The 13,795-nt window shown below is 43.1% G+C and overlaps 1 protein-coding gene across 6 annotated transcripts in view; it reads left to right on the top strand.

Moving 5' to 3' along the window:
• The window catches only part of EXTL3 (exostosin like glycosyltransferase 3), a 123,274-nt gene extending 118,742 nt beyond the window's left edge, over positions 1-4,532 (top strand). For 5 of the 6 annotated variants that reach the window (XM_033429837.2, XM_049710746.1, XM_004270710.4 and 2 more), the window contains one exon: positions 1,430-4,532. In XM_033429837.2, the coding sequence (XP_033285728.1) occupies positions 1,430-1,639 (210 nt within the window). In that variant the 3' untranslated portion in view covers positions 1,640-4,532. The remainder of the gene's footprint in view (positions 1-1,429) is intronic. The other variant, XM_033429838.2, reaches the window with a different exon arrangement.
• Positions 4,533-13,795: the final 9,263 nt, after the last annotated feature.

Raw genomic sequence — 13,795 nt, 5'->3', positions numbered from 1 at the left:
GTGCCATGCGGCATATGGGATCTTATTTCCCCGACCAGGGATTGAACCTGCGCCTCTTGCATGGGAAGTGCAGAGTCTTAACCACTGGACCGCCAGGGAAGTCCCTATTTGGTTCTTTTTCATATCCACAAGGACTTTTTTGATAGTCCCTGTTTCTTCCATCAAACCTTGAGTAATCTTTCAGAATTTTATTGTACATATGATACACACTTACTGTTACCGTCCCTATCTGATATTTCTGCTGTTTTGCAGTGTTTTGGGGTCTGGTTCTATTGTTTCTTTCTGCAGTCTCCTTCATGCGACTCATCCCCTTTTTTGTGACTTTTGATTGTGAGGTCATATTCTTTGGGGTTTTGCTTATAGCACTTCTTTGAGCCTGAGTCTGAGAGGATTTGTACTTGCTTCTTCCATGTGCCTTGGCTTACTACCTCCTTGAGACCTATTTAAGCTAAATTAGCATGTTGGGGCTTTTCAGGACACACAGGGGGTTATAATTCTAGCCTCAGCTGTGTGAGGGCCGGCTTCTGGTTGTCAGCTTCTCAGAGGGGATGTTTCCTCCTCCACTTAGAGCTCAGACTGAGAAGGAAATGCTGCTTCACCGCCTCTCTCTGCAGGGCTGCCTCCTGCCCTTGTGGCCTTCCACTGGGTCCCAGGGTTTCAAAAAGTCTCCAATCTGATTTCCTGACTGTGGGCGCTCCAGCCTCATGAAAACCTGAGCTCCTGGCTGTCTTGCTGGATTCAGGCCTTTTCATTACTTTGGCTTCTGAGGACTTGACTTATTTCATTATAAGCTCAGCCAATATATTTAAAGAGACGGTTTCTGTATTTCATCCTGCCTTTTCAGGGATTCTGTGCTCAGGGGGGGTTTATGTTATTTAATCTGCCATGTTGTTGATAGTGAAGCTGTTGTATTATTCTTCATACTTTTCTAATTGCTTGGAATTTCATCATCATAATAACCACTAACTATAATATGACCACTTTTCCATGTCTTTAAATATAACTTTCTTAAACATCTTTTTTAATGGACATGTAGTATTTTATAATGATTTATCTATCCCCTTTTGATGGGTAGTTTTCCAGTAGTTTCCTATTAAAAACACTGATGAACAACTTTATACCTACATCTTGCTGTGCAGCCAAGATAAATAGTAGAAGTAGTGTTACTGAGATAAGCACCACCGAACACCTCAAGGCTTTTGATATTGGTTACGTATAGGCCGTTTGGAAGTGTGTCCTTAATAATAATGTAGATCTGTCCGTGGCAGGAAGAGAGCCCTGGGCTCTGGCTCCCGACTTGCTCTGAGTGAGTGTAGCCATCGACTCGGTGTCGTCACCGTGGAAGAGGAGGCATCGGTTGGTTAAGCTCTGGGGTCTCTGTCTCAGCACCTGTGGTTCTCACTTTGTGCTCTTTCTTCCCCGCTCCCAGGTGACGTCACGGTGGACTTTCCGATGCCCAGGATGCCCTCAGGCTCTGTCACACGACGATTCCCACTTTCACGAGCGGCACAAGTGTATCAACTTCTTTGTCAAGGTGTACGGCTATATGCCCCTGCTGTACACACAGTTCCGCGTGGACTCTGTGCTCTTCAAGACCCGCCTGCCCCACGACAAGACCAAGTGCTTCAAGTTCATCTAGGGGCGTTGCGCATATGGGAGAGGATGAGCAGAGTGAGGGAGGCAGCTCCTGAGGTCCCTAGACGTGGACGGACCTCAGGGATGCCCACTGGGTGGGTGGCCCAGACCCTCTGCTGGGAGAGCCGGCAGGGAGAGTGGGAGGGACAGAGCTGCCTTGCTCTTGAAATCAGCCACACTGGCCGGAGCCCTGGTCCCAGGACACCAGGGCTCCCTACACAGGGCACTGGTGATAGCTTACACTGAGGGCCACAGGGACTCTGGAGAGTCACTCACACAGTTCATAAGCCCAGGGCAGCTGGTTTGTGGTTTTTAATTCACTAACAACTACTATTATTATTTAAAAAGAAAGTTTCAGATTTGCCATTCAAGGCTTATTTATATAATGTGTATATATATACACATATATGTGTATATACATGTGCGTGTATATGTATGTATGCACACACACTCACATATACATATATATATATATATTTGAGGGGGAGTTTGGCATTTCTGCCCATCTCACAAAGTGAGGGACGTACCACGGTGGTCTGTATTTTGGTGGAGATGGATCCTGGCCTTCTGGTATCTGGCTCATCTTTACAGATCATCTCCGTCCTCCCCAGGGGCATCTATCTGTGTGCAGAAACAAGAAAGGGCTGGGCGTGGCCCTGTTACAGGGCCTTGCCCAAGATAAGACCTGTTGCCAACCAGGGCTCTGTAGCTCGAGGTATGGGGATCTGCACCTTTGGGGGCAGTGGAGCCTCCCTGTGCAGGACTTGGTGGGTTTGAGGACTCCCCGCTGGGTCGTGCTGTCTGGGTTCTCAGCCCAGCTCTCTCCCTACCCCCTGTTTGGGAGAGAAGACTGAGGAAGGACCGAGACCTGCAGACAGACCCCCAAATGGCTCTTCTTGTTCGACCCGCCTTTGAAAGACATGTTGTGCTTTGGCTACAGACTTTCCTGCAGGTTCTCTCATGTACGAGAACAGAAGCCTGGTGGGCTGCACTTCAGGTGTGGTCTGAGTGGTTGCAGGTCGGCCTACTCTCTGCCGCAGAGCAAACGAGCATCCTTTGATCCCCACCCGGCTGGCCGGGGAGTCACAGCAAGGCACCTGCCTTGGGATAATACCTTGGTGAAATTCACCTTCCCCGACCCCTGTCTGGACCCACATCCTATAGTTATTGGATCCCTCACGCCGGGTTGGTTCCGGGACCCCCTGAGGTTTGGTATGTGTCAGAATGGTGGGAGGATAGGATTTGTTAGGTTAAGCTCAAATCCAGCCTGAAACAGGCCTTCACACCCCACATTACCACGTTCCGCTCTGGGTTTAAATTTCTATTTCCTGGGCTGAAATAAAAGTAAGCTAATTTTTTTTTTTTTTTTTTGGGGGGTGGTGGCAGCAGTAGGGGAACCAAAGAGGGCGTTAGTGGCTGTTGGCAGGGATTTAGCCCGTGGCCTCTACCGTATTTCTGGTCCCCACTTTCCTCCACTGAAGTCGAATCTAGGAGGTTCCCCACAACTGACTGAACAAAGGCTCAGCCTTGTCCTGGGCACGTACATGCCTTAAGCCAGCTCCGTCTTCCCCTGACCTTGACATCCTGTGCTCCTGTGTCCAGGGGGCACATCCTCCTCTGACCTGCCTGCCCCAGATGGGTTCTCTTCAAGTATCATTTTGAAGCCAGGCTCTGTCCTGTGGGTAACACCCACCTGTAGGGCCGCTTGACCTAAGGGACTCTCCCTGTCGGTGGACAGGACCAGGGCTCCGTCCTCCGGACATTCCCACTGGCATCTTCCTGTGGTTCCCCTGCTGAGGCAGCTACCTAGGAAATTGAGCTCTGCTGCTCAGCAGCCCAGCGAAGGGGTCCAGACCCCCTGCTTCCTAACTTTCTAACTCCCCCTTCTTTGACCTTGGACTTTATTCTTTTTAGCAGTAGCCTTCTTCCCTTTGGGAAGCCAAAGAGTGTGGTGTTTTGAGCTATAAATGTGGCTGCTATTTTTATCCTGGCTCTCTTAATGTGAGGAGCTCCTAGACTGCCTCTGAGCGGGCCTGATGAGAAAGGAGCTGTGTCAGGATCCCCTGCACTGGAGCCAGAGCGCGGGGTCCCTGAGCACTGGCGGCAGATCCAGAGCAACTGGTACTCTGAGGCTGTGGATGACGTCACAGGGCACTGTAGGGGGGTTGGTGATGTCTGAGCACAGACGAGGGTGGCACTACTTGGACCTGAACAGGACACTGACTTGAAGGACTCCAGACAGCAGTCTCTGATGGACACTGGCCACGTTCGTGAAGGACGCTCCTCATGGTGAGAGGGAGGGTGGCGAGAGCTTTCGGAGGCTTGGTTAGTTCTCCTGGAGAATGGCCGCTGCTTTTTGCAAGGTGGGTTAGGTAGAGGCCCCGGTCCAGGCTTCGAATGCCTTTGATGCCGATTGGTCACCTTGGGAAGCCCAGATGTCACCTGCACCACCTGATTGACTCACCTGGAGCACGGGACAGCCCTGCAGCGCACGTGGGCTTCCTCGGCTGTCCCGTGAACCCCCGTTGCTGTCTTTGCTCCCAGGGCCCGGCGCGTCTTTGCTCTCCAGCTGGCCACTTTGCTCTTCACTGAGAGGCACCCAGATGAGGGGGAGCCCCCAAGGTGCTCATCAGGCCTTTCTGGGCTTTTGCACCTGTGCCGTGTCCTCCGCCTGTGTGGCCTGCACCTCAAGCCGGGGCCCGTGTGCTGGGCGTGCAGGATTGGTCTCCTCAGGAGCGGCCTGCCTGTGTGTATGCTCGGGGAGCTCCTGTTTGCAGTGCTGGCGTTTGAAGGGGGAAGCTCTCTGATACTCATGCCATGTCCATCCACCCCACCCCTTTTCCAGTCATGAGCACAATGGTCTTACGTTGGATTTTTTGTAAAAAAAATAAATAAAATGGAGACTTTAACTCATGAAGCTTGGAAGTCTTTTGTGGTTTTCCTCTGCAGGACGCTAGAGTGGCCTGAGGGAAGGTGCCTGCCCGGTTCCAGGAGCGACCTGTGCACGGCCAGCGGGCCCCTCCCAGCACGACTGTACGCTGTGATTTGGTCCCGGAGCAGCCTGCGTGCCTGAGCCCGGCTGATGCTGTCAGTGTGCGTGGACGCCGGCAGCCTTGTCTGCGTCTGTCTCTGGGATTAGTCATTTGATTACATAGAGAGGAACGTAGGTGTCACCGAACTGGTTTGAGCGGGATGTGGGGTGGCATGTGGCACGTGTTGGCCTCCTTTACTTTTTCACGGTAACTTTTCAGTGTGTGTGGTGTGGTGCCGGGGAGCTCAAGTGTACGTGTTCCCAGCCCAGAGGAGAGGGCTGGCTTCGAATGGCCCCGTCGGTCTGGGGGTTGTTTGCTGACTTCCAAGGAGCCACAGAAAGCTCCCGCATCTAGTTGGTGCTTAACTGTCCTTTTGATGTCTGGCTTCTGCTCAGCTGTGGGGTCAGAGCCATCCTCAGGGAGCGAGCACCGAGTCACAGGCTTGGAGAAGACGGATGGAGACAGGACGGAGGATGGAAGGCAGAGAAAAGCTGAGTTGGGGGTGCACCTCTCCTGGGTTCTGCAGTTGGGAGTTTGGTTTGTACTAACAAGCCTAAGAATGCCTGGGACCCACAGTTCAGTGTTACTCCGAGACTAGGGTTGACAACTGATGCGGTAGGTTTGCGGCAGGTGAGGGGGGAAGATGATGTCGTATCGGGTGGGGATGCCTACTTGGTCTGGAGCTGGAGCTGTCAGGCTTCTATTCTTGCAGCCATCCATCTCCTTGTTACCACGTGTGCTGGGGCCAGAGAGACGAAGTGACATGAGGCTGTTGAGATGGGCGTGGTACTAGACACAGAGATAACATGTCTAACTGAGGTTCTGTTCCTGCTAGTTCTGGCTTGGACTTAGCAAGGTAAGCCAAAGTGGTCAATGTTAGCGGTTGATGTTATTGTCACTGAAATCGAAGATTCCACCATATTTTCAAAAATGTGGTTAAGAAGGATAATGCTGTGGTTAAGGATATGGACCCTGGAGTAGACTCTGGGGGTTCAGATCCTGGGTCACCCATTAAACTGGCGGGGAGCACGTTATATTCTAAACTTCTTATCCATAAAATGGCAAGGAGTGTGCCCACGTCTTGAAGATGTGTTGAAAGTAAACATCATAAACATGAAGAGTCCACTGTTCGGCACACAACAGAAATGCACTGTCATTGGGGTAACATGCTGGAAACTTCTTAGTGGCACTTTCTGCATTCCAGCTCATTCCAGGCTCAGCTGAAGCATTGCCTTCAAGAAACCCTCCCTTCTCAGAAGTTGCTTGTCCCCCTCTAACGGCCGCCACCGCCCCTGGCCCACCTCCTGTTACAGCAGCTGACCTGTCTTACTTCACCGCACACTGTAATGGTTATGGGTCTGCTTCCCACACCAGCTTGCAAGCCTCTTGAGAATAGAGCACTTAAGTGCTCAACAGTTTTTTCCCTCCCTCTCTTCCTCCTTGCGAAATAGTTTTTTGATGAATGAAATGATTTGACGACAAAATTAAGGGGGGGGTCACATAGAAATCATAGCTGGCAACAAGCTGAAGAGTAATCAGTACCATGGTGCTTTGGGAATATAGCTAACGTGGTATTACCAGAGTGTGGCAGGAAGTTGGCAAGCAACAGCTAAGAAGTATTATATTCACTATTTTTATTATTTAAATCTTCATTGACAAAGGGGGTTAAGAGAGCATGGCAAGAAGAATTAAACACCCAGAATGGATTCCAGAAGAGATCATGAAGCACAGTGGGAAGCCTTGCACTAGGACCAGCCTTGGGTTGCTGTTAAATTTCACCTGTTTCTTGACCTGTTTTAATTAGGCAAATTGTTTTATCCTTCTTCATTTGTCTTCATATTGCGAAAGAGTACGAATCTTGGTCGTATTGTAGGGTTGTTATGTGAGAACTTAATCTATTTAGATTTTATTTAACCTATTGGTCCTAATATTTAATTATGGAAAATTTCAAATGTACAGGGAAGTTTAAATAATTTTTATACTGTAAACCTGTATACCTAACAGTCATTTTACTACACTTGCTTTATAAAGCTATCTATAGATTCATTCCTCTGTCCATTTTTTTTATTCCTCTATTCTTTTTTTTCATCCCTTTTATCCATCCTATTTTTGGTGCATTTCTAAGTATATAATTACTGGCATTAATACACTTCCCTCTAAATACATAAGCACACACATCATTAACTGGAGGTCAATATTAGTTTCTATGTGTTTAATGTAAAATTTCCATATTAAATTTATACATTGAAATGCACAAATCTTAAGTGTACTTTCTCTTGACTTTTGATAAATGCATACACTTGTGTAACCAACCCCATCAAGATATAGAACATTTCTGTCAAACCCAGGATGTTTCCTCATGTTCATTCCTAGTCAATCTCCACGTCCACCCCACAGTGATTTTATTCTTTCATCTTGGATTAGTTTTCCTGTTCCTAGAATTTCATATAGTGTCATACAATTTTTACTCTTGTGCAAGGCTTCTAGAAACTCAAGTGTGTTTCTGAGATTCATCCAGTGTTGCACGTATTAGTAATTTGTTCCTTTTATTGAGAGAGGTATTCCCTTGATTAACAACATTTGTCCATTCTCTTGATAGGCACTGGAGATGTTTCCAGTTTTTGGCTGTTACGAATAAAACTGCTAAGAACATTCATGTGCAAGTCTTCTTGTGGATTTATGTTTTTCTCTCGGGTAAATACCTAGGCGTATAATTGTTGTGTGATAAGGTAGGGATACACATGTTTAGTTTTATAAGAAACTGCCAGACCTTTTTCCATAGTGATCGTACTCATTCGTATTCCCACCAATAATTTTGTGTTTCAGTTGCTCTACATCCTCGCCAGCCTCGCCAGTGGTGGTGTCAGGCCGTGTTGTTTTAGCCATTCTGGTTGGTGAGTAATGGTATCTCGTAGTTTGAATTCGCATTTTCCTGATGACTAATGATAAGTACCTTTTCATGTGCTTACTCCATTTATATGTATTTCCTTTGTGAAATTTTTGCCCATTAAACTTTGTTTTGGTTTGTCTTCTTTTTTTTATCATTGCTTTATTTAAAAAATACATTTTTGGGAATTCCCTGGTGGTCTAGTGGTTAGGACTGAGTGCTTTCACTGCCTTGTCCCGGGTTCAACCCCTGGTCGGGGAACTAACATCCCACACACCGTGTGACAAACATTTTTAATTTTTTTGAGCAGTTTTAGGTTTAGAGGAAAATTGAGTGAAAAGTACAGTTTGTCCTCCCCCATTTTCCCCTTGCATTAGTGTGGTACATTTATTACAATTGATAAGCCAGTATTGACATATTAATTAAAGTCATAGCTTATGTTAGGCTTCATTATTTGTGCAGAATATTCTTATGGGAGTTGACAAAAGTATAATGACCTGTATCCACTTACAGTATCTATAGAACAGTTTCACTTTCCTAAAAGTCCTTTGTGTCCCACCCATTCCTCTCTCCAACCATTGGCAACCACTGTTCTTTTTTACTGTCTTTTTTAGTTTTGCCTTTTCCAGAATGTCATGTCATATGCCAGTTAAAATCATACAATATATAGGCTTTTCAGGTTGGCTTCCTTCATTTAGCAATATGCATTTAAGGTTCCTCCATCTTTCTGTGGTTTGATAGTTCTTTTTTTTTTTTTTTTGATGGTACGCGGGCCTCTCACTGTTACGGCCCCTCCCGTCGCGGAGCACAGGCTCCGGACGCGCAGGCCCAGCGGCCACGGCCCACGGGCCCAGCCGCTCCACGGCACGCGGGATCCTCCCTGACCGGGGCAGGAACCCGCGTCCCCCGCATCGGCAGGCCACCAGGGAAGCCCAGTTCATTTCTTTTTATTGCTGAATAATATTCCACTGTATGGATGTATTGTTTTTCTTTTTATTGTTGAGTTGTGGGAATTGTTTACCCTGGATACTAGTCCATTGTCAGATGTATGTGCTGTAAATATTTTCCCCAATTTGGGGGTTGCCTATCCATTTTCTTTATGGTATCGTGTGCTGAGCAGAAGCTTTTCATTTTGATGAGATCTAATTTAGAACTTTTTTCTTTTTTGTCATTGCTTTCTGTGACTCAAGAACCCTGTGCTTACCCAAAGTCATGAAGATATTCTTTTAATTTTTCCACTAAAAGCTGTATGGTCTAGGCTGCATCTCAAGTTAATATTTGTGTGTGGTGTGTGGTAGTGGTCAGAGTTCTATTCTTTTTTTTAAAATTATTTATTTTTGGCTGCGTTGGGTCTTCACTGTTGTGTGCGGGCTTTCTCTAATTGTGGCGAGGGGGGCTACTCTTTGTTTGCGGTGCACGGGCTTCTCATTGCGGTGGCTTCTCTTGTTGTGGAGCACGGGCTCTAGGCGCATGGGCTTCAGTAGTTGTGGCACGTGGGCTCAGTAGTTGCGGCTTGAGGGTTCTAGAGCACAGGCTCAGTAGTTGCGGTGCACGGGCTTAGTTGCTCCGCTGCATGTGGGATCTCCCCAGACCAGGGCACGAACCCGTGTCCCCTGCATTGGCAGGTGGATTCTTAACCACTGCACTACCAAGGAAGTCCTCTTTCTTTCTTTTCTTTCTCTTTTTTTTTTTGCACATGAATATCTAGTTGTTTCAGCACCATTTGTTAAAAACAATTTCCTTTCTCCACTGAATTGGTTGGGCCTTTGTGGACAACGTAATGACTGTGTAAGTGTGGGTATTCTGAGCTCTCTTTCCTGTCATGCTGATTTGTTACTAGTACCAGATTGTCTGAATTAATGTAGCTTTCTTGTTCGTCTTGAAATAAAGTAGTGTAAGTTCTACAACTTGATCATCTTTCTCAAAATTGCTTTGGATATTATAGTTACTTTGTATTTCTCTATATAAATTTTAGAATTAGTTTGTCAATTTTTTTTCTAAAAAAAAATGATTTTCTATCCTGCTGGAATTGACAATTAAAAAAAAAATTCTTGTAAATTACACAGAACTTAAAATGACCATTTTAGCCACTTTTTAAAAATTAAAAAAAATTGAAGTGTAGCTGATTTACAATGTTGTGTTTATTTCTGCTATACAGCAAAGTGATTCATACATACATATGTATATGTACATACATATACATTCTTTTAAAAAATATTTTCCATTATGGTTTATCATAGGATACTGAAGATAGTTCTCTGTGCTATACAGTAGGACTTTATCCATTCTCTATATAAAAGCTTACATCTGCTAACCCAACCTCCCACTCCATCCCTCCCCCAAGTCCCTCCCCCTTGGCAACCACCAGCCTGTTCTGAGTTTGCTTCTGTTTCGCAGATAGGTTCATTTGTGTCATATTTTAGATTCCATGTATGTGATATCATGTGGTATTTGTGTTTCTGGCTTACTTCACTTAGTATGGTAATCTCTAATTGCATCCATGTTGCTGCAAATGGCATTATTTTGTTCTTTTTTATGGCTGAGTAATATTCCATTGTACATATGTACCACGTCTTCTTTATCCACTCATCTGTCGATGGACATTTAGGTTGTTTCCATGTCTTGCCTATTGTGAATAGTGCTGCTGTGAACATAGGGGTGCATGTATCTTTTTGGATTAGAGTTTTGTCTTGATATATGCCTAGGAGTGGGATTGATGGGTCATATGGTAACTCTATTTTTAGTTTTCTGAGGAACCACCATACTTTTGTCCACAGTGGCTGCACCAACTTACATTCCCACCAAGCGTAGGAGGGTTCCCTTTTCTCCACACCTTCTCCAGCATTTGCTATTTGTAGACTTTTTAATGATGGCCATTCTGACTGGTGTGAGGTGATACCTCACTGTAGTTTTGATTTGCGTTTCTCTAGTGATGTTGAGCATCTTGTGCCTATTGGCCATTTGTATTTCTTCTTTGGAGAAATGTCTATTTAGGTCTTCTGCTCATTTTTCAATTGGGTTGTTTGTTTTTTTGTTGTTGAGTTTTATGAGCTGTTTGTATATTTTGGAAATTAAGCCCTTGTTGGTTGCATCATTTGCAAATATTTTCTCCCATTCTGTAGGTTTTTTGGTTTTTTAATGGTTTCTTTTGCTGTGCAAAAAGCTTGTAAGTTTGATTTGGTCCCATTTGTTTATTTTTGCTTTTATTTGTATTGCTTTGGTAGAGTGACCCAGGAAAACATTGGTACAATTTATGTCAGAAAATGTTTTGCCTGTGTTCTCTTCTAGGAGCTTTACGGTGTCATGTCTTATGTTTAAGTCTTGAAGCCATTTTGAGTTTATTTTTGTGTATGGTGAGAGGATGTGTTCTAACTTCAATTTAAATGTGGCATTTTAGCCACTGTTAAGTGTACAATTCAGTGGCATTATTAAGTATATTCACAATGTGTAACCATCACCACTAGCTATTTCCAGAACTTTTTTGTATTCCCAAACAGAAAGTCTGTGCCCATTAAACAGTAACTCTCCATCCCCCCTTCCTTTCAGCTCCTGATAACCTCTATTTTGTTTCTATGGATTTGCGTATTCTGGATATTCATTTAAACGGAATCATAGAGTATTAAGTCTTTTTTGTCTGGCTTATTTTATATAGCATGTTTTCAAGGTTCATCCATGTTGTAGCATGTATCAGAATTTCATTCTTTTTTATGGCTGGACAGTATTTCATTGTGCGTGTATAGTTATGGCATAAAATATTTTGTCCATTCACCTGTTGAAGGATACTTGGGTTACTTCCACATTTTGGCCATCATAAATACTGTTATGGACATGGATGTACAAACATACTGGAGTCCCTGCTTTCAATTCTTTTGTGTATATACTGATCAGTGGAATTGTTGGATATGGTAACTCAACGTTTAATTTTTGGGGGAACTGCCAACAGTTTCCACAGCAGCTGTACCATTTAACATTTCCACCAGCAGTGCACAAGGGTTCAGTGTCTCCACATCCTTTCCATTACTTATTTTGTTTTGTAATTAATAATTTAAAAATTATTGCCATCCTAGTAGGTGTGCAGTGATACCTCATTGACAGTTTGATTTACATTTCCCTAATGACTAATCATGTTCAATACCTTCTCATGTGCTTATTGGCCATTTGTATATTTTATTCAGAGAAATGTCTATTCAAGTCCTTTGCCCATTAAAAAAACACTTTTTTTTGTTATCCACTGGGATTTTGATGAGATTGTATTGAATCTGTATATCAATGTGTAGAATTGAAATACTAATAATACTGAGTCTCTAATCCATGAACATGATATATCTCTTCATGTATTCTGATCTTATTTAATTTCTGTCATCACAATTTTGAGACTTTTAGTGTAGAGATCTTACACATCTTTTTCAAAAGTTTATTCCTGTGTCTTTTCACACTATTAAGAGTAGAATTGCTGTTTTTTAACAAGTTCTTTTTCTAATTATTTATTACTAATATATAAAATACAGTTGATTTTGTATATTAACCTTGTATTCTGCAATCTTGCTAACTTATTAATTCTATGTATGATTTTCTATTTAAACAATATTTTGCTCATGTTCCTGGAAATCTGCTTCTCTATACTTGTGAGAAGTTTGGGAGAAACTTGTATTTTGTCTGTTATTCTGGTGAGTTAAAAGTCATCGGAGACAACACAATGCACAGGATATAATAGGTGCTTAATAAATACTGATGGCTGGAAGGGCCTATAGATGATTGGAAAAGACTTTGTAACAAAAATAAAGAACAAAGTTCTTTATTTTCAAAATATTGTGAGCAGTGTAATTAGTTACTAGATTAAAAATTTATATTAGATATTCTAAAAAATGTTATCAAATTTTTAGTTGGTGTGTTTAGTAACCCCAAATTACTGTAATGATGTGCATTAAAGTGAGTTTTCATTTGTGACTGATTTCATCGTTGTATGTCATGAAGACTTATAAATGCCTTAGAAATTACTATTGTGGTTTATTGTAGAGAAGGGTAAAGGATAAATTCTGCTAACATAAGAATTATCATGCAGAGGATACACTCCTATTTTTTTTAGTGGCCTCAGATAACAATATAAGGGAGAGAAGAAATACTCCACATGTTTAATGACAAGATGTGGGCAAAACACCTTTCAAAGATCTGTGGTCCTATGACTCAAAAAATGCTTAAGTTTAATACATGTAATTTTTTCCCAGTTTTATTGAGATATTATTGACGTACAGCATATGTAAGTTTAAGGTGTACACATGATTTGATACACATATACACTGAGAAATGATTACTACAATAAGGTTAACTCTATCCTGTCACATAATTACCTTTTTGTGTGGTAATAACTTTTAAGATCTACTCTCTTAACAGCTTTCAAGTATATAATACAGCATTGTTAATTACAGTCACAATGCTGTACATTAGATCCCTAGAACTTATTCATTTTATAGCTGGACATTTGTATCTCCCCATTTCCCCACCTCCTATCCTAGCCCCTGGCAACCACCATTCTACTCTATCTTTTGAGTTCAGCTCTTTTAGATTCTACATGAGTGAGAACATATAGTGCTTGTCTGACTTATTTCACTTAGCATAATGCCCTTAAGGTCCATCCATGTTGTTGTAAAAGATGGGAATTCCTTCCTTTTTATGGCTGAATAATATTCCATTGTGTGTGTGTACGGTAATGATTTGTGATGTTGAATACCTTATCATGTACCTTTTGGCCCATTCGTATGTTTTTGGAAAAATGTATATTCAAGTCCTGTGCCCACTTTTTTTGCTATTGATTTGTATGAGTTCCTGATATATTTTGGCTCTTAACCCCTTATCAGATAGTTTGCAAACATTTTCTCCCATTGGGTCGCCTCTTCATTTTGCTGGTTTCCTTTGCTATGCAGAAGCTTTTTAGTTTGATGTAGTCCCAGTTGTTTATTTTCCTTTTGTTGCTTGTACTTTTGGTGTCATAGCCAAAACATTGTTGCCAAGACCAATGTCAAGGAGCTTTCACCCTACGTTTTCTTCCAGTAGTTCTAGTTTTGGGTCTTAAACATTTAAGTCTTTATTCCTTTTCAAGTTAATTTTTATGAGTGGTGTAAGATATTCTTCTGTGCGTGGTTATCCAGTTTTCCCAACACCACTTACTGACAAGACTGTCCTTCCCTCATTGAGTCTTCTTGGCTCCCTTGTCGATATTAGTTGACTGTATATGTGTGGGTTT

This window comes from Orcinus orca, chromosome 6 (genome assembly GCF_937001465.1).
Source record: "Orcinus orca chromosome 6, mOrcOrc1.1, whole genome shotgun sequence".
In the NCBI taxonomy this organism is placed as follows: domain Eukaryota; kingdom Metazoa; phylum Chordata; class Mammalia; order Artiodactyla; family Delphinidae; genus Orcinus; species Orcinus orca.
The sequence above is the reverse complement of the archived record's forward strand: the minus strand, read 5'-3'. Positions and strand labels throughout refer to the sequence as shown.